This window comes from Panthera uncia (genome assembly GCF_023721935.1).
Source record: "Panthera uncia isolate 11264 chromosome A1 unlocalized genomic scaffold, Puncia_PCG_1.0 HiC_scaffold_17, whole genome shotgun sequence".
Classification (NCBI taxonomy): domain Eukaryota; kingdom Metazoa; phylum Chordata; class Mammalia; order Carnivora; family Felidae; genus Panthera; species Panthera uncia.
Genome location: NW_026057577.1, coordinates 48,213,260 through 48,235,031, shown reverse-complemented (window position 1 = coordinate 48,235,031; position 21,772 = coordinate 48,213,260). Strand labels below are relative to the sequence as shown.

General features: G+C 36.6%; 1 protein-coding gene across 4 annotated transcripts in view; it reads right to left on the bottom strand.

Annotated features, from left to right (window-relative positions):
• TRAPPC13 (trafficking protein particle complex subunit 13) overlaps positions 1-21,772 on the bottom strand; it is a 45,438-nt gene that overhangs the window by 15,325 nt on the left and 8,341 nt on the right. For all 4 annotated transcript variants that reach the window (XM_049649547.1, XM_049649548.1, XM_049649549.1 and 1 more), the window contains exons 2-5: positions 19,560-19,628; positions 18,946-19,045; positions 17,740-17,824; positions 9,045-9,172 (exon numbers count right to left, since the gene is read on the bottom strand). In XM_049649547.1, the coding sequence (XP_049505504.1) occupies positions 9,045-9,172; positions 17,740-17,824; positions 18,946-19,045; positions 19,560-19,628 (382 nt within the window). The remainder of the gene's footprint in view (positions 1-9,044; positions 9,173-17,739; positions 17,825-18,945; positions 19,046-19,559; positions 19,629-21,772) is intronic.

Here is a 21,772-nt window from a genome sequence, read left to right as displayed (position 1 = left end):
TCTTCAATTTTGTTTTTAAATAATAAATCCAATACACCTCAATTCTACTCACAAATCTGGAAAAACATTAATACCAATAACATGGAAGTATAGCCAAATGGGCCTAGAGTAGGAAAAAAAGAGTTTCAGCAGATAATATAATTCCATGAACAAGAAAGTTCTAATTAGCAAAATTAAATACACTCTTTTGGAGCAGGAAGTCAGAAACTTTTCCTTCAAAAGGTGAAATATATTCCAAAATAAATCCCAGAATAATCAAATAGTTGAGCGTACAAAGTAAGTTCACAAAAATTACAAGAAAAAAAAATTACAAAATCAAAATTTCAGGACAGGGCAAGACTTTTTAATATTAAAGGGCAATGGAAAGGAAAAGAGTCTTATAAATTTACAAACTGAATAAATAAAAAACACTGAAACAAAATTAAAAAGCAGACAAAATGGGATAAAATACTTCTAACATTATGAAGAGAAATTCTTGTAAATAAAACATTAGTATCTTACTCAAAAGAGAGGGAAAGGATATACATAGGTAAATCACAGCACCAGAACAGGCTAAGAAAAATGTGAAAATGTTCAGCCTCACAAGTAGTCAAAGAAATAAAATAATGAGGTAAAATTTTTCTACCTCTTAAGATTTGGAAAAAATTCTTTACACATGTCATCAAGGTTGGCAAGGGTATAGAGAAACTGACTCTATCTATATTGCTAGTGGTTGTAAGAAATTTAGAAAACAATCCCTAACAGTCTTAAAAATCCTTACATGCTCCTATAGTAAACCCACTTCAAGCAATCTACCATAGGAAATACTATGTTATTTAATTCATCACTGTGTGAAATAACTCATACTGTGTTAATAACTTATTACTGTGTTATTTCTAATAGTGGGAGACTAGAAATAATGTGAAGTCCAACATTAGGGTAAACAAATTTAAAGAATATGGTCCAAGTATGTAAGATAAAACCATCTTAAAAATAATGTTTTCAAAGAATACTGACTCAAGTGGGAAAATGTTCATATATATATGAACATATATATATATATTATGATATATATGATATATCATATCATATATTATGATATATCATATCATAATATATATATATATGTTCATATATATATGAACATTTACAAGACTGGAAAATAGTACACTAATGTTTTCATAGTGGTTACAGTCAGTGGAGATATTACAGGTAATTTAATTTCTCCTTTGTAACTGTCCATAAGCCAGATACTAGGGATACAGAGTTGATCAAAGCACAGTAACTGCTCTCAAGTGCTCGCGGTAGGAAGCAGTAATAGCAAGGTTATGAGTTGTTGTTTTTTTAAATTTTATTTTTTTTCAATGTTTTTTATTTATTTTTGGGACAGAGAGAGACAGAGCATGAACGGGGGAGGGGCAGAGAGAGAGGGAGACACAGAATCGGAAACAGGCTCCAGGCTCCGAGCCATCAGCCCAGAGCCTAACGCGGGGCTCGAACTCACGGACCGCGAGATCGTGAGCTGGCTGAAGTCGGACGCTTAACCGACTGCGCCACCCAGGCGCCCCACAAGGTTATGAGGTTTTTGAAGCCAGATATAGATTTGAGCTCCGTGTCATTATTTATGAGTTATTTAATTCTACAAGAGTCTCTTTTTCTCTAAAAGGAGGATTTAACGCATTTAATATCATTTTGGTAAACTCAATTTCAACAAAGGTTGACTACTGTTCTCTGGTAGATCTTCTGGTAGCTGACTCCATGGAACTCATACTCTAATGGAAATGACAGGATCGCTTCTCGGCCTTTTGGCTAAGATTGAGTGTAATGGAAATGACAGGTACTAAGTAATTAATTTTAAGTACAAGACCAAAACAATGGTAAGTTGTGAACGCTATAGAATGCATAAAAAGGGGTCTAGTGTAGGAGGTCAGGAAAGCCTCTTTGACAAAGTTGTGGTGAATCAGAGATATGAAGAAGTAGTACTAAGGTAAACAAAATAACAAAGGCATTCCTTTGTGAGGGAAGAGTATATTTCCAGTCACGGAGGAGAAAGGAAACATCTGTATGACTCAGTATAAAGAAGGAGAGAGAAAGGAGAAAAGGTAAGAACTAGAGCAGCTGGTAAGGATTAGGCTCTAGAGAACTCTGTAAAGCCAAAGCAGTCACAATTTTCTAAGGGTAGTGGGAGGTCACTGAAGAGTTAAGTGACTTATCCAAGACCACATAATTAATAAATGATGAAGCTGAAATCTGAAATTTTTAAATTTTGACTCTAAGGCTTATATCAACCACAGAGTATATGCACTAAGAAGTGCCTACAAAAGAGAGGTCACCAAATTGAAATGATTAATAGCTAATATTATATTTTTAAGTCAAAGAAGAGAGGCAAAAATGGGGATGTAAGTGGAGATGAAGAAGGGAGGATAATGACATATAGTTAGTAAGAACAGGACTTTGTAAATTGATTGGATGTGGGGGTGGTAGGGCAGATGGAGAAGCCTAAAATTACTTTAGATGGCTGAAATTTTCATATTTGCCTCTCAGACAGGAAAATAGAGCATTCATATTCAAATACATATAAAGGCCAGGAATACAGAATTTGAGATTTTTTTCTTATAGCTTGTCTTATTTTGGTTCTGTTTTTCTGAATTCTCGGGGTAGAGTATACAAACACAGTTAAATACATAACTGAAAAACCGTGACTTTAAAATTAACATCAGTTAATTAACTGCTATTAACATCAGTTGTCAGCATTTGAAAAATAATAAACATACTTTCAGTCAGGGTGGTACCTGGGTTTTAAATGTTTGCATGGCGATGAATGGGGAAGATGGCGGCGTAGGAGGACGCGGGGCTCACAGCGCGTCCTGCCGATCACTTAGATTCCACCTACACCTGCCTAAAGAACCCAGAAAACCGCCAGAGGATTAGCAGAAGGGAGTCTCCGGAGTCAAGCGCAGACGAGAGGCCCACGGAAGAGGGTAGGAAGGGCGGCGAGGCGGTGCGCGCTCCACGGACTGGCGGGAGGGAGCCGGGGCGGAGGGGCGGCTCGCCGGCCAAGCGGAGCCCCCGAGTCTGGCTGGCAAAAGCGGAGGGGCCAGACGGACTGTGTTCCGACAGCAAGCGCGACTTAGCGTCTGGGAGGTCATAAGTTAACAGCTCTGCTCGGAAAGCGGGAAGGCTGGAGGACAAAGGGAGGGAGAGCTGCTGAGCCCCCGGACGGCAGAGCTCAGCTTGGCGGGGAACAAAGGCGCCAGCGCCATCTCCCCCGCCCATCCCCCAGCCAAAATCCCAAAGGGAACCAGTTCCTGCCAGGGAACTTGCTCGCTCCGCACAAACACCCAACTCTGTGCTTCTGCGGAGCCAAACCTCCGGCAGCGGATCTGACTCCCTCCCGCTGCCACAGGGCTCCTCCTGAAGTGGATCACCTAAGGAGAAGCGAGCTAAGCCTGCCCCTCCAGCCCCCGTGCACCTTGCCTACCCACCCCAGCTAATACCCCAGATCCCCAGCAACACAAGCCTGGCAGTGTGCAAGTAGCCCAGACGGGACACGCCACCCCACAGTGAATCCCGCCCCTAGGAGAGGGGAAGAGAAGGCACACACCAGTCTGACTGTGGCCCCAGCAGTGGGCTGGGGGCAGACATCGGGTCGGACTGCAGCCCCGCCCACTAACTCCAGTTATACACCACAGCACAGGGGAAGTGCCCTGCAGGTCCTCACCACGCCAGGGACTCTCCAAAATGACCAAACGGAAGAATTCCCCTCAGAAGAATCTCCAGGAAATAACAACAGCTAATGAACTGATCAAAAAGGATTTAAATAATATAACAGAAAGTGAATTTAGAATAATAGTCATAAAATTAATCGCTGGGCTTGAAAACAGTATACAGGACAGCAGAGAATCTCTTGCCACAAAGATCGAGGGACTAAGGAACAGTCACGAGGAGTTGAAAAACGCTTTAAACGAAATGCAAAACAAAATGGAAACCACGATGGCTCGGCTTGAAGAGGCAGAGGAGAGAATAGGTGAACTAGAAGATAAAGTTATGGAGAAAGAGGAAGCTGAGAGAAAGAGAGATAAAAAAATCCAGGAGTATGAGGGGAAAATTAGAGAACTAAGTGATACACTAAAAAAAAATAATATACGCATAATTGGTATCCCAGAGGAGGAAGAGAGAGGGAAAGGTGCTGAAGGGGTACTTGAACAAATTATAGCTGAGAACTTCCCTGAACTGGGGAAGGAAAAAGGCACTGAAATCCAAGAGGCACAGAGAACTCCCTTCAGACGTAACTTGAATCGATCTTCTGCACGACATATCATAGTGAAACTGGCAAAATACAAGGATAAAGAGAAAATTCTGAAAGCAGCAAGGGATAAACGTGCCCTCACATATAAAGGGAGACCTATAAGACTCGTGACTGATCTCTCCTTTGAAACTTGGCAGGCCAGAAAGGCTTGGCACGATATCTACAGTGTGCTAAACAGAAAAAATATGCAGCCGAGAATCCTTTATCCAGCAAGTCTGTCATTTAGAATAGAAGGAGAGATAAAGGTCTTCCCAAACAAACAAAAACTGAAGGAATTTGTCACCACGAAACCAGCCCTACAAGAGATCCTAAGGGGGATCCTGTGAGACAAAGTACCAGAGACATTACTACAAGCATAAAACATACAGACATCACAATGACTCTAAACCCATATCTTTCTATAATAACACTGAATGTAAATGGATTAAATGCGCCAACTAAAAGACATAGGGTATCAGAATGGATAAAAAAACAAGACCCATCTATTTGCTGTCTACAAGAGACTCATTTTAGATCGGAGGACACCTTTAGATTGAGAGTGAGGGGATGGAGAACTATTTATCATGCTCCTGGAAGCCAAAAGAAAGCTGGAGTAGCCATACTTATATCAGACAAACTAGACTTTAAATTAAAGGCTGTAACAAGAGATGAAGAAGGGCATTATATAATAATCACAGGGTCTATCCACCAGGAAGAGCTAACTATTATAAATGTCTATGCGCCAAATACCCGAGCCCCCAGATATATAAAACAATTACTCATAAACATAAGCAACCTTATTGATAAGAATGTGGTCATTGCAGGGGACTTTAACACCCCACTTACAGAAATGGATAGATCATCTAGACACACAGTCAATAAAGAAACAAGGGCCCTGAATGATACATTGGATCAGATGGACTTGACAGATATATTTAGAACTCTGCATCCCAAAGCAACAGAATATACTTTCTTCTCGAGTGCACATGGAACATTCTCCAAGATAGATCATATACTGGGTCACAAAACAGCCCTTCATAAGTTTACAAGAATTGAAATTATACCATGCATACTTTCAGACCACAATGCTATGAAGCTTGAAATCAACCACAGGGAAAAGTCTGGAAAACCTCCAAAAGCATGGAGGTTAAAGAACACCCTACTAACGAATGAGTGGGTCAACCAGGCAATTAGAGAAGAAATTAAAATATATATGGAAACAAACGAAAATGAAAATACAGCAATCCAAACGCTTTGGGATGCAGCGAAGGCAGTCCTGAGAGGAAAATACATTGCAATCCAGGCCTATCTCAAGAAACAAGAAAAATCCCAAATACAAAATCTAACAGCACACCTAAAGGAAATAGAAGCAGAACAGCAAAGGCAGCCTAAACCCAGCAGAAGAAGAGAAATCATAAAGATCAGAGGAGAAATAAACAATATAGAATCTAAAAAAACTGTAGAGCAGATCAACGAAACCAAGAGTTGGTTTTTTGAAAAAATAAACAAAATTGACAAACCTCTAGCCAGGCTTCTCAAAAAGAAAAGGGAGATGACCCAAATAGATAAAATCATGAATGAAAATGGAATGATTACAACCAATCCCTCAGAGATACAAACACTTATCAGGGAATACTATGAAAAATTATATGCCAGCAAATTGGACAACCTGGAAGAAATGGACAAATTTCTAAACACCCACACTCTTCCAAAACTCAATCAGGAGGAAATAGAAAGCTTGAACAGACCCATAACCAGCGAAGAAATTGAATCGGTTATCAAAAATCTCCCAACAAATAAGAGTCCAGGACCAGATGGCTTCCCAGGGGAGTTGTACCAGACATTTAAAGCAGAGATAATACCTATCCTTCTCAAGCTATTCCAAGAAATAGAAAGGGAAGGAAAACTTCCAGACTCATTCTATGAAGCCAGTATTACTTTGATTCCTAAACCAGACAGAGACCCAGTAAAAAAAGAGAACTACAGGCCAATATCCCTGATGAATATGGATGCAAAAATTCTTAATAAGATACTAGCAAATCGAATTCAACAGCATATAAAAAGAATTATTCACCATGATCAAGTGGGATTCATTCCTGGGATGCAGGGCTGGTTCAACATTCGCAAATCGATCAACGTGATACATCACATTAACAAAAAAAAAGAGAAGAACCATATGATCCTGTCAATCGATGCAGAAAAGGCCTTTGACAAAATCCAGCACCCTTTCTTAATAAAAACCCTTGAGAAAGTCGGGATAGAAGGAACATACTTAAAGATCATAAAGGCCATTTATGAAAAGCCCACAGCTAACATCATCCTCAACGGGGAAAAACTGAGAGCTTTTTCCCTGAGATCAGGAACACGACAGGGATGCCCACTCTCACCGCTGTTGTTTAATATAGTGCTGGAAGTTCTAGCATCAGCAATCAGACAACAAAAGGAAATCAAAGGCATCAAAATTGGCAAAGATGAAGTCAAGCTTTCGCTTTTTGCAGATGACATGATATTATACATGGAAAATCCGATAGACTCCACCAAAAGTCTGCTAGAACTGATACATGAATTCAGCAAAGTTGCAGGATACAAAATCAATGTGCAGAAATCAGTTGCATTCTTATACACTAACAATGAAGCAACAGAAAGACAAATGAAGAAACTGATCCCATTCACAATTGCACCAAGAAGCATAAAATACCTAGGAATAAATCTAACCAAAGATGTAAAAGATCTGTATGCTGAAAACTATAGAAAGCTTATGCAGGTAATTGAAGAAGATATAAAGAAATGGAAAGACATTCCCTGCTCATGGATTGGAAGAATAAATATTGTCAAAATGTCAATACTACCCAAAGCTATCTACACATTCAATGCAATCCCAATCAAAATTGCACCAGCATTCTTCTCGAAACTAGAACAAGCAATCCTAAAATTCATATGGAACCACAAAAGGCCCCGAATAGCCAAAGTCATTTTGAAGAAGACCAAAGCAGGAGGCATCACAATCCCAGACTTTAGCCTCTACTACAAAGCTGTCATCATCAAGACAGCATGGTATTGGCATAAAAACAGACACATAGACCAATGGAATAGAATAGAAACCCCAGAACTAGACCCACAAACGTATGGCCAACTCATCTTTGACAAAGCAGGAAAGAACATCCAATGGAAAAAAGACAGTCTCTTTAACAAATGGTGCTGGGAGAACTGGACAGCAACATGCAGAAGGTTGAAACTAGACCACTTTCTCACACCATTCACAAAAATAAACTCAAAATGGATAAAGGACCTGAATGTGAGACAGGAAACCATCAAAACCTTAGAGGAGAAAGCAGGAAAAGACCTCTCTGACCTCAGCCGTAGCAATCTCTTACTCGACACATCCCCAAAGGCAAGGGAATTAAAAGCAAAAGTGAATTACTGGGACCTTATGAAGATAAAAAGCTTCTGCACAGCAAAGGAAACAACCAACAAAACTAAAAGGCAACCAACGGAATGGGAAAAGATATTTGCAAATGACACATCGGACAAAGGGCTAGTATCCAAAATCTATAAAGAGCTCATCAAACTCCACACCCGAAAAACAAATAACCCAGTGAAGAAATGGGCAGAAAACATGAATAGACACTTCTCTAAAGAAGACATCCGGATGGCCAACAGGCACATGAAAAGATGTTCAACGTCGCTCCTCATCAGGGAAATACAAATCAAAACCACACTCAGATACCACCTCACGCCAGTCAGAGTGGCCAAAATGAAGAAATCAGGAGACTATAGATGCTGGAGAGGATGTGGAGAAACAGGAACCCTCTTGCACTGTTGGTGGGAATGCAAATTGGTGCAGCTGCTCTGGAAAGCAGTGTGGAGGTTCCTCAGAAAATTAAAAATAGACCTACCCTATGACCCAGCAATAGCACTGCTAGGAATTTATCCAAGGGATACAGGAGTACTGATGCATAGGGGCACCTGTACCCCAATGTTTATAGTGGCACTCTCAACAATAGCCAAATTATGGAAAGAGCCTAAATGTCCATCAACTGATGAATGGATAAAGAAATTGTGGTTTATATACACAATGGAATACTACGTGGCAATGAGAAAAAATGAAATATGGCCTTTTGTAGCAACATGGATGGAACTGGAGAGTGTGATGCTAAGTGAAATAAGCCATACAGAGAAAGACAGATACCATATGGTTTCACTCTTATGTGGATCCTGAGAAACATAACAGAAACCCATGGGGGAGGGGAAGGAAAAAAAAAAAAAAGAGGTTAGAGTGGGAGAGAGCCAAAGCATAAGAGACTGTTAAAAACTGAGAACAAACTGAGGGTTGATGGGGGGTGGGAGGGAGGGCAGGGTGGGTGATGGGTATTGAGGAGGGCACCTTTTGGGATGAGCACTGGGTGTTGTATGGAAACCAATTTGACAGTAAATTTCATATATTAAAAAATAAAAAAAAATAATAAAAAAATAAAATAAAATAAAATATTTATTCTTCAAAAAAAAAAATGTTTGCATGGCTTGTTATTTTTTGGATAGGGCTGTCTATAGATGCAAACAGGAAACTAGAAATAAATGAAAATAAATTAAGATATTTTTCCTTACGAAACAAACATTTTGTTTAAAGTTTGTTTCTGGTAAGCATGTAAACCTGGAACATAAAATTCCTTCTGAAGTAGGGTCTTAGGGTTTAATGATAAGTGGGCATACAGCAAAAATTTCAAATACTGGCATATATAAGAAAAAGCCTTTGAGAACTAGTAAAATTAATCCTTACATGTGTGTTCCAATTTCCTTTACTTCATGATGTATGACATCATCAATACAACAATCAGGTTTAAGTTCAGCCACTGCAGCATTGGAGGCTGAAAGATTTAAACGCTGAGAACTTGTCTGAAGATCAGCCTTGAAAGAAAGAGGCAGAAAAATCCAAATGAGACTGGTTCACTACAGGGTGTGGATAGGTATGGGTGAAAAGACCAAGGGAACAGGAACAAGGAAGTAGGATTGAGGGGGAGCAATACTTCTTGGTGGCAATATTTCTACTTAGTTCTGAAGCTTAGAACCATGGTAATGGTTCACACACTCGCACCAAAATTAAATACAATCAGCCAGGAGGGCAGGGGGAATGTGGAATGGAACACAAACAGTACCAAATGAACACAATCATAGTCAGGGGGAAAGGGTGACAAAAAATGAACTAACGTAAGTAAGTCTGGCAAACAAAAGCTAGAGACAAAAAGAATGGTACACTAGCTAGAATGTACTCTAGCTAGTACATTTGCTTGTTCACAGGTTATGGATTAGCAATTCTGAAACGGTTATGTGTATGCTAAGACTAAACAAAAAAATATGGATAACAAGAGAGAAGTTTCTCACTTTTGGAGAAAAAGAAAGTACAAATAAAAAAATGGAAAAGGCTGCAATGAACTTTTGATGCTGAGTTGGAATTTGAGGCATCAATATGAACATATGGTTGTAAAACACATATACAGATGGGTATTCCAGAAACAAATACAGATAGATGTGTGTATATAATACTAAAATAAAAATAACTATTCAAAACATTATTAGATGTTATCTGTACAACTAGAAATCAGCATTAAAGTCATCAACGAAGAAAGGACTACCTTCTCTAAATTAACACCCAGTTGCTTTCTATTTTATTCCCCTTTTTCTTTCTTTTTGAACACTTCTCACTCTGTCATAAATGGCATTCTCCCTTAATCTCACTTACTTTGTCACATTCAAACTTAACTTCCCTTGTAACATTTACCACAATCTATAGTTACCTTATTTACATGATTTTGTATCCCTGTTTCTGCCTACCCTACCAGAAATGTAAGGTTTGTGAAGGCAGGAACCTCTATCTTCTGTTGCTCACTACTACAACCTGATGCCTGACATCATGGTAGGCAATTAAGAAATATCTGTTAAACACTGAATGAAGTTATGATAACACTTTGAAGGAAATGTTAAGAAAAATTCAGAGAAAGTGAAGATCACGTTCGGTCATGGGGATTGGGAAGGTTTTTACATAAAAGTTAGGATTCCAAGTTTCTGTTTCTTTAAAAAAAAAAAAACTAACATTTTCTATAGTTAATTCTAATCTAACGTTCTTAATACTAGGCACTTTGAAGTGGGATACTTATTAGTGCTATGTCTTTGGTCATTATATTCAGTTATAGAATAGTAGTACAAAAATTTATTGGGCACCTTCCATGTGCAAGGCCTTGCTCTAAGCACATTACTCACTCAATAGTCACAATCCTAAAGTAGGTAATTGTGCTATTCCTATTCCTATATTCCTAATAGTCATACTATTCCTACTAGTCCTACTATTCCTCCAAGGCACAGAGAAGTAACAACTTCCCCAAGATTATACAACTAATAAGTAATGGGGCTGAGATTAAAAATTTCTTAAACATTTTAGAAATCAGAGAAGAGGGAAAAAAAGAAACAGCCAAACTCATGGACTTTCTGTCCAATATGTTTTCCTGTGTGTCATTTTGTAAACATTAATCATAATAACAGTATTAATTTGTATATGGCTGAACACTTTTATCTTTCTCCTTTTTCACTATTATAAATAGTGCTGCACCAAACATTTATTTCCTTATTCCCTCTGCCAAGACTTCTCCAGGAGCTGGAGAAACATCAGTAAACAAAACAGACCAAAATCCCTGCCCCTGCTGAATTGAAATGTTTGGGGAAAATAATAGAAGAAATGGAAGGCTGGCTTGGGGTAGAAGAATACAATTTAAAATGCAGGATAGGCTCTATGCTGCAAATTCGTTTTTGGATGAGTAGAATTTGAACAGGCCAAGGGGAAGGTGAGGAGAGAAGGAAGCATTTCAGGTAAGTCTTCAGAGGCCATTAAGAAAGAGTTTGGGGGGCGCCTGTGGTTGGCTCAATTGGTTAAACATTCAACTTCAGCTCAGGTCATGATCTATGATTCATGGGTTTGTGCCCTGCATGGGGTTCCTTGCTGTCAGCACAGAGACCGCTTTGGATCCTCTGTCTCCCTCTCTCTGCTCCCCCTCCGCCCCCCCCCGACTCTCTCTCTCCCTCTCTCAAAAATAAATAAACAGTAAAAAAAATTTTTTTTAATTAAAAAAAAAGAAAGAGTTTGGTATAATTAAGGGATTTATATTCAGGAAGAGAGAAAAAAATTTCAAAGATCTAGAATAAGCTTCAAGAGAATAGAGGCCTTGTCTGTTTTGTTTCCTGCTATAACTCTAGCAACTAAGAATGTACCTGGAACATGTTAGAAATAGAAATTCTTGGGCACCATTTCAGACCGATCAAATCAGAAACTCTGGGAATAAGCCTCAGCAATCAGCATTTTAACAAGCCCTCCAGATGATATTAATAAACTACTGGTATAGACCATAAGGGTTATCTATTATTTTTCGTTTATAGTACACTAAGTACATTGTTTTTGTTTATAGAACACTATTTTTTTTATGTAGCATGCTAAAGTTTTCAGACACGGAATTTTTTTTATCCATTAAAAACCAAACAAATAGGGGTGCCTGGGTGACTCAGTCGGTTAGGCATCTGACTTTTGATTTTGGTTCAAGTCATGATCTCACTCACGGTTTGTGGGATCAAGGCCAACGTCGGGCTCTGTGCTGATGACATGGGTCTTGCTTGGGATTCTCTCTCTCCCTCCTCCACTCACGCACATGCTTTCTCTCTCTCAAGATAAACATTTTTAAAAAAAAACAAAAAACTTATGGCTCAGTTGGTTAAGCATCTGACTTCGGCTCAGGTCATGATCTCAGGGTTCATGAGTTCAAGTCCTGCTTGAGATGAGGCCTGCTTCTCTCTCTCTCTCTCTCTTTCTCTCTCTTTCTTTGCCCCTTACTCACTTGCCCCCCCCCCAAAAAAAAAACAAAAACAAAAACAAAAAAACCCTAGTGGTTTCTAGTTAAACATGGTAGATTATTATAAGCATATTTATTCTCAAAAACAACACTAAGCTGATAGTAAAAGAATAAAAAAAGTACAGATTCACAGTCTCTTTTCCAGGATTCCAAAATTGAAGAGCTATACAAAATTAAAGCTTTGAGACACCTGGGTGGCTCAGTCAGTTAAGCATCTGACTTTGGCTCAGCTCACAATTTCACAGTCTGTAAGTTCCAGCCCCACATTGAGTGGGGCTCTTTGCTGACAGTGTGGAGCCTGCTTTGGATTTTCTCCCTCTCTCTCTGCCCCTCCCCTGCTCATGCTCTCTCTCTCTCTCTCAAAAATAAATGAATAACCTTAAAAAAAAGTTAAAGCTTTGAGGGTAGAATTCTGGGTAGCTGAGGTAATAGCAGCAGTGTAATTGTGAACTTCTCAAGTCATCCTCAAAACAGAAACAAAACACACAACAAAAGCAAATAAATCTATATTAAACCTTGTGTTTGTATAATCAGAAGGCAGCAAATGTCCAAACTTCAAATTACCTATAAGTATACACATACCAAATTTTTACAAGCTATTTCTCATACTCATAACAGATCTAAATCTACATTTTGAAAGAGTCCACTTGGTATCAAAGATATTATATCAAAAGACCAATTCTAAAACCTACAGAAAAAAAAAAATCCCCAGGGCCACCAGGAAAAAATTATCAAATAACTTAAAAAGCAAAAAAATTAGACTGGCATTAGTCCCCTCAAAAATAACATATACAGGGGAACCTGGGTGGCTCAGCTGAGTGTCTGATTTTGGCTCAGGTCATGATCTTGTGGTTTGTGAGTTTGAGCCCTGAACTGGGCTTGTTGCTGTCAGTGTAGAGCCTGGTTGGGATCCTTTGTCTCCCTCTCTCTCTCTGCCCCACCCCTGCTCACACTTTCTCTCAAAAATAAAAATAAACATTTAAAAAGAGAAAAAAAAACCCCACAACATATATAGCTAAGTAACAAAGGAGTAGCATTTTCAGAAAACACAAAGAAAATGTAAACAAAGGATTTTATATCCAGCCAAACTGTCCTTCAAGTATAGAACCGTTTAAAAAAAAATTTTTTTAATGTTTATTTAGTTTTGAGAGACAGAGAGAGACAGAGTGTGAGCGGGTGAGGGGCAGAGAGAGGGAGACACAGAATCTGAAGCAGGCTCCAGGCTCCAAGCCATCAGCACAGAGCCCGACGCAGGGCTCGAACTCACAAACTGTGAGATCATGACCTGAGCGAAGTCAGATGCTTAACCGACTGAGCTACCCAGGCACCCCAAGTATAGAACCATTTTTGAACATGTAAAGGCTCAGAGAATATTATACCCACAAGCATGTCCTGAGCAATCTACTTGAGAAATCTCTGTCCAATCAATATGCAAATAAAAATGGGAAGAGATGAGAAAAGGGAAAAGGAAAAAGGAAAGTGGTATAAGCAACAGGTAAGAGATAAAGGATGATATTAAAGACTAAAAGCTTTACAGTAAGCAGTTAAGTAAGAAACAGGTAAGGGGAAATATCATAAAAGGCATAAATATAAAGGCAAAAACTAAAACAAAAATAAAAACCTTCCTATATACAAAAATTATTTGAAAATAATGAAAACACGTTGTGTGAAGAAAAAACCCATAGCAGTTAGAATATAATACACTTAATATTTAAATAGAAAATAATGTGACATATTGGAAATCAAGCACATAAACTTACACATACATGTGAGTGCACTTAATTCATCTAATAAAAAATCCCATACAGCTCACAATGACCCAATTATATGTTGTATAAAAGAGACATAAATAAAAATAATTGCTAAAGGCTAAAATTAAAAAGATGGACAAAAGCACTTGAGGCAAATGGAAACAGTAACAAAACAGGGATAGGGATATAGACACCACAACTAAGATTCAAGCCAAAAAGCATGGCAAAGGAGGAAACTTTTAGTGCTATAAGCCGTAATTCAAAATGAAGAATAAGTATAAATACCTATGAACCAAACAGCATTGCCTTTATAAAGTACAAAGTATAAAAGATATAAATAGAAACACATTAACAATATGAGATTAACATGTCACTTTCAGTATAAAATCAAGCTCACCAAAAAAAAAAAAAAAAAGGGAAGTAAAGGTACAGGAGACCTAACAACACCAACAGTACATATCTAACTTTACCATGGATAATAGAAAATACACCTTCTTCTCAAATACATATACGATATTCATTAAAAATTAATATTAGGTCACAAAGAAAACATTAACAAGTTCTACTGGAATAAAACAATAACAAAACTGATTATGATGCAATTAAACTATAGATCATTAACATTAGAGAACAAAAAAGCCTATCAAACAACAGTTTACTATCTGAAAAACCTATTAAACAACTCTTGGGTAAAAGAGGAAATACAAATAAAATGATAGAATTCTTTAAAAATAATCATAATGAAAACGCTACATATCAGAATCTGCAGGATATATTTAAAGCAGTCAATCAGAAGAAAATTCACTTTTATCAACAGAAATAAAAGAATAAAAACTTAAAAATTAAATCCCTAGATGAAAAGCTAGAAAAGAACAAGGTAAATAATCAGAAGCACAAGAAAGGAGCTCATTAAAAGCAAAAATCAATGAGGTAGAGAAAAAACATTAAATATCAATAACAAAAATTCCTTTTTTGAAAAAAAAATTAAAATATATGAACCAAGAGCTAGTTTAATCAAGAGGAAAAAATAAAGGAAGCAAAATTATATAAAATAAGGAATAACCAGGGGAAAGTAACACCAAAAGAGAAGAAATTTTTAAGAGACTACTTTGCAGACCTATATGCAAATAAATTTGAAAATCTACCTCAAGTGAATCATTTCCTAGAATGAAACAGTCTCACAAACTGTTATATAATATTAGACATAAAAAGCTTAAACAAACTGATCACAGGAATGAAAGTGCAAATGCTATCAAGAAACTTCCCCTATAAGACACACAAGTCCATAAGATTTCACAGAATTCTATACACCCTACAAAAACCAGATAGTCTAAATGCTCCAAATATATTGCTCCAAGGCACTGAAAATGAAGGAAAATTATCTAAATCTTTTATTAAGCAACCAAAATATCCACACCTAAAATTTGATAGACAACATAAAAATGAAAATATAGGTGAATATTATGCTGTGCTTCCTGACCTATATCCTCTTAAGTTATTTTTAAGTCAAAAATGGCTTCTGTGCATATCGTGAATCTTAATGTCTTACCTGAGAAACTAAGATAACTCTTGGGTGGGCACTGCACTGTTCAATAAACATTAGCTACTATTATTATTAAACACCCCTATCTTTATGGAAATTAAAATTGAATAAAGCCAAGAGAAATATAAATACATATTTTACAGTAAGTATGCTATTATATTGTTTGTTCTTTTCAACATTAACTTAAATCATATGCATTTGCTGATTCACTCACCTTATGAAAATAAATTCATCCTTTACTGAAATGCCAGGAAAAAAGTGTATGTTCTCAAAGTTCTCAGAGTCAGACCTTTTCATAATAAATGTAGAAGCTGGCAAACTTTTCCTTTAAAGCTCAGATACCAAATACTTTAGACTTTAGAACTCCCCAGTTGTAGCTTGAAATGTGCCACAGATGACACATAAATGAATGACTGTGGCTGGGTGCCAATAAAACTTTATTCATGGAGACTGACATTTGAATTTCATATAATTTTCACCTAACAAAGTAAGATTATTTCTTTTCAATCATTTGAGAATGAAGAAACCATTCCTAGTGCAAAGGCCCTATAACAACAGGCAAGAGACCAAATTTGGCCAACATGCTATATAGTCTGCCAACCCGACCTAATACAAGGCAGAAACTCCATTCACAGTATAACAAACATACATTTTGCATCCGGTTTCTGGAAGTTGGGTAATATATGAAATTTGGCATTATTGGCTCTCTGAGGACCTTTTCAATTCTAATACTTGCTGATATTTTCAAGCTCATATTTTTTTAATGTTTATTTTTGAAAGAGAGAGTGTAAGTGGGGGAGGAGCAGAAAGAGAGGGGGATAGAGGATCCAAAGGTCTCTGCGCTGACAGCAGGGAGCCCAATGTGGGGCTCAAACTCACAAACCCTGGAGATCATGACCTCAGCTAAAGTCAAACGCTCAACCGACTGAACCACACAGGAGCCATTTCAGGCTCATTTTCATTGGACTTCCCTTTTGGCAATGCTCTAGTAATCTAAACTCACCATGTGAAGACAGCTTTGGTGCCTTCTCTCTGACCTACAGTAAATTTTTACTTTATGTCCTTTCTCTTTCTGAATAAATTTCAGATTGTTTGAGTTAGCATAGTCTACCTCTTGACTTCTTTTTTATTAAAAAAATTTTTTTTAGTGTTTTATTTATTTCTGAGAGACAGAGCATGAATGGGGGAGGGACAGAGAGAGAGGGAAACACAGAATCTGAAGCAGGCTCCAGGCTCTGGGCTGTTAGCACAGAGCCTGATGCAAGACTTGAACCAGTGAACCATGAGATCATGGCCTGAGCCAAAGTCAGACGCTTAACCAACTGAGCCACTCAGGTGCCTCACCTATCCCTTGATCTCTAAACTAATGCAACAATCTTCTAACTGATGTATTTGCTATAAACTATCCCATATAATGCTTTCATATCAATCTTCCAACACAGTGTGAATATCTTTGCTGACTGCCCACTGCCTTAAATTTAAAAAAGAAAAAAAAGGCTAAAACCTTCAGCTATAACCTTTCAAGATACTCCACTTTATGGCTACTACACATCTCTATAACTTTACCTATTTCTTCTTCTTCTTCTTCTTCTTTTTTTTTTTTTTTGTTTTTTTTTTTTTTGTTTTGTTTTTTGTTTTTGTTTATTTGTGAGAAAGAGAGAGTGAGCAGGCAAGGGACACAGAGAGAGGAGGACAGAGGATTGGAAGCAGGCTCAGCACTGATAGCACAGAGCCCGATGTGGGACTCGAACTAACCAACGGTGAGAACATGACCTGAGCCAAAGTTGGACGCTTAACCGACTGAGCCACCCAGGCCCCCCTAACCTTACCTACTTCTATCAAGTGAATTCTGTTCACTGCTACAAGAACACATTATGGATTCCTATGCCTCTGCTCCTGATTATCATGTCCCTCTTTTTCTCTAAATCCCACCATTCTTTAAAGATCCTGTTGTGTTCCTTCTCTTCCAATAGGCCTTTGTGATTGATGCAATCCTCTGTGATCTGTCCTCCTCTTTCAAATTTTATTATGTTTATTACAAATTATTAACAAAAATTTACATCCGTGACTGGTACATTTTCTCACCCAAGCTATCAAACCTTGGAAGACAAGGAAAAATAATTCTGTGCTTAGCATAGTATCTTAAAGCTTTAGGAGTTCAGTTAATGCTTGTTGTTAATGACAATTAAGAAGTCCAGTATCAAATGCATTTTAATGAAGTTTCAGAAACATAAGAATAGAAATTAACAAGCTAAAAAAATATATATCCCAAACAAGAATGCCACTTACTTTTACTAATATATCTTTAACAACTTGATTGCTATCATTATGAACGCTGATATAACTGGAAAAGGTCTCTCCCAAAAATATATTCCTGTGAAATAAAATAAACTTTTAGGCAGAAATGCATTCGAGTTTTAACACAAATATTCTACTTGAACACCACTGAGAACTTTAAATGGAGAAGAATTTACTAAAGGATAGAAATCAGTTGAAATACCGCTTCAGCATTCCTTTGTGTCCTTTAGACAGCTCATTCATTACCCAGTACAATTCAAAATACTGACTTATTCTATAAAACATGATATATATCTAGCCCTCAACTACTGCACAGCCAGTTTCCTCAGATATAAGCCACTAAAATCAGATACATGTTAAAGGTCTTTTGACTAATTACTTAAGAGGCTAGAAAAAGACAATTTTTGAAATAACTTATTCCCTGAATCTAGAGGAGACCCAAGTAATTGATATCAGTATTTTTTACCAATTTGTTTTATTTTTCTAAGTTGTTCTAATACAAATAATGATTACTGGATTTACCTTATGCTTTTATTGAAGTATATTTTATAAAAATACATGTTTATAAATATGTATTACAAAAAAAACACAAAAATATTTTACATGAATTTTTTATATGAATATATTTCCAAGCTTTCAAGACACTAGTCACATTCTGTAAACCTTTTTTTAAAAACCTGAAAAATTCCATGTGGTCTTAAATACTCTCAGTTGCAAACACAGTGAAACCACAAGCTTCTACCTCATTAATAAACTAGAATAAGAGAAGAGCTAGGAGTAAGAAGGAATAAAAATTGAGAGTTCCTAATAAAAAGATAAGTCTGATAACTTATGCTGGGAAAGAGCTGTGTAAGTGAACAAAAAGTTGCTTCTGAAAGACATTTAGATTAAGTCAGTTAAAATAAAAGGAATACATGGTCATTAAAAAATACAGTAAGATCTAAAGAAGAAAGTTAAAATTTTATCATCCTAGAAACCCCTATTCATATTTTGGTAGGTTTCTTTTCTTTCTTTCTTTCTTTTTTTAAGTAAAAACCGCCCCGAATCATATAGCATAATTTTGGTAAAACTTTTTTTTTTTTACACCACTTAAATGTACAGGAGTATTTTTCCATTCCATAGTTATTTTATGAAAACATAATTTGTAATGGCTTTGAAGTACCGTTGCATGCTTTATGTCAATGTTATCATTCTTACCCAAAATTCTGTGGTAAAGTCAACATTTCTCCCAACATTAAAATTTCTGCACCATTTACAGTTGAAGGATCATCTCTCATGAGTTGGTTAAAGAGATCTCCTATAGAAAGAGAAAAACAGAAAATTCTAACATCTATGTTGTGAGTTTTACTTCCATTAAAGAAATAGCTGGGAGAAATATTTAATTAAAAAAAATTTAGTTTGTAACCTTCACTACAACAAATGTGTGCCAAAAAATTCTACTTTCACAGAGAATGAACACTTCAGAAATAAAGGAAAATGAAGGTCATGAAATATAAAATATAGATAACTCCAATAATTTTAAATAAAGGGAATGCTAATACACATGCTGATGGAACATTTGAGGATAAATAAAATTTTAATATCATGACTATGAATATACTCCTCTTGTTGCCATAGGATAGCAACAGTCTCTTGGCTAAGAAATTATGAGTGAGACCTACCACTTAGAAAGCCACCACTCATATCATATAAAACCAGACAATAAAGAATGCAGCAAAGAGCATGAGACTGGCAAGACTATGCTTATTGCTAGGTAATACAGGCAGTCCAGGCTGCAACTTTTCCCTAGGTGCAAACAGAACAAAGCATACCAGGTAAGTCCTTTTCTTCACACGTTACTGGAATATTGGTGAATAAAGTAGGTTTAGTTAACCGCATCACTGTGAATTAAAAAAAAAAGAAGAAACAAAAATATTAATATTGCTTTGGGCCAGTATTCCCAAGTTGAGAGTATATTTCAATTCTATACTAACATCAAATATAACCTAAAAGCTTCCTAAATATAATATTATGTACTTCCCCAAATAACACTAAACTATTATTAAATATTACTAAAATAGTAATTTATAACAAAAAATCTTACATGATTTATTTACAACCTCATTATAAAACTGTAAATGTAATATACCACATAATAGAAAAAGTAGAAAATAAAGGAATTTTAAAGCTTAAGGTATATGAGAACAAGACTTTAAAAAATATCCTGAGCGACTTCACTGTGAACAAAATATCAGCCTTACAGAGAAAAAAGTTTTGATGCACCATTTTGAACACCAAACCATAGTTTTACACCAAAAGAATCTTTGTGAGCTTTCTCTCTCAATTCTAATCACTGGCCACTGGAAGTTCAATAAGTGGACCTGTAAGTAATATTTTCCTATACAGAAATTACAAAGGTATCACTTAACCTATAGCTCTTTAAAATTCCAATTAAAACTAAGATTTGTTCTTGGGACATAAAAGAATGTGTCTAAGTTTAGAAAAACAAGTAAAAATAAGCTAAGGAAATTAATGGGAAAAAATGAGGAAGAACTGGATTTACCATATAGTAAAACATTTAAGTCTAAAATCAATTAATTTAAGACTATACAGATATATTAGTTTTAAAAAAAAGATTAGGATGCAGCCAAAGAAATCAACATTATAAACTGCTAGAACTGTTTAGCTATCTAGAAAAAATTTAAAAAATTAATATACAAATTCATTTCAAATATCAAGTAAAATGCCTACATATCAAATAGTTAACAGGCAAAAATTAAGCACAAAAAGGGAAAATTTATGTAATTTAGTTTAGTGTGGATAGGACATCCTAACTATTGAAACTATTGAAACATGCTATCTACTGAAAATCTTTTTCAATTATTTCTAATGACTGACATTTGATCACATCAAAATAAAGACCAAAATACAACATTAAAAATCATACAAACTTGTAAAATATTTCAGAAAATGCAGGGGTACCTAAGTGACTCAGTTGGTTAAGTGTCCAACTCTTAGTTTTGTCTCTGGTCATGATCTATCTCATGGTTTGTGGGTTCAAGCCCCCTGTCAGGCTCTGCATTGACAGTGCAGAGCCTGCTTGAGATTTTCTCTTTCCTTCTCTGCCCCTCCCCTGCTCATGCTCTCTCTGTCTCTCTCTCTTTCAAAATAAACAAACTCTAAAAAAAAATGTTCATTCAAATCAAACCCCCAAAACTTTAGACTATTGGCCTAAATGGTTATTCACAGTATAAGTGGTATTCATTAGCATATGCAAACATGTATCACCTAACTACTAACTAGTTATATCATTCATATTAAATTTAACACCTTTCTCATCTTGGTCTCAGCTTAAACATCATCTTTTCCAAAAAGAAATAACAGCTCACCTACTTCTTTCATAGCTCCTTGTATTCATCATGGACTGATATATGTACTTATTTACAGCACTATGATCCAAAGTCCATGAGGTTTAGGCTCTTATGTATTATGTTTAGTTTTGTGGCTTTGTTGCTTGACATAGGTTCTGGCACCTAGTATATTCAATAGATCTTTGCCAAATGAAAGAATTAGCAACTCATCCAAATCCTCAAGTAAATGGTATTTTGAAGATGTAAGTTTCATGAACCAAGGGCACTAAACAACATTATATTAAATAGATGGCTTTTGAGAGGTGCCTGGCTGGCTCAGTTGGTAGAACATGTAGCTCTCGGTCTCAGGGTTCTAAGTTCAAGCCCCATGCTGGGTGTAGAGTGTACTTAAGTAAAGTAAAAACAAAATAAAATTAAAAATAAAATAAAGTGGGGTGCCTGGGTGGCTCAGTCGGTTGGGCGTCCGACTTCGGCTCAGGTCATGATCTCGCAGTTCGTGGGTTAGAGCCCCGCATCAGGCTCTGCGCTGACAGCTCAGAGCCTGGAGCCTGTTTCATACTCTGTGTCTCCCTCTCTCTCTCTGACCCACCCTGTTCATGGTCTGTCTCTCTCTGTCTCAAAAATGAATAAACATTAAAAAAAATAAATAAAATAAAATAAAATAAAGTAAAATC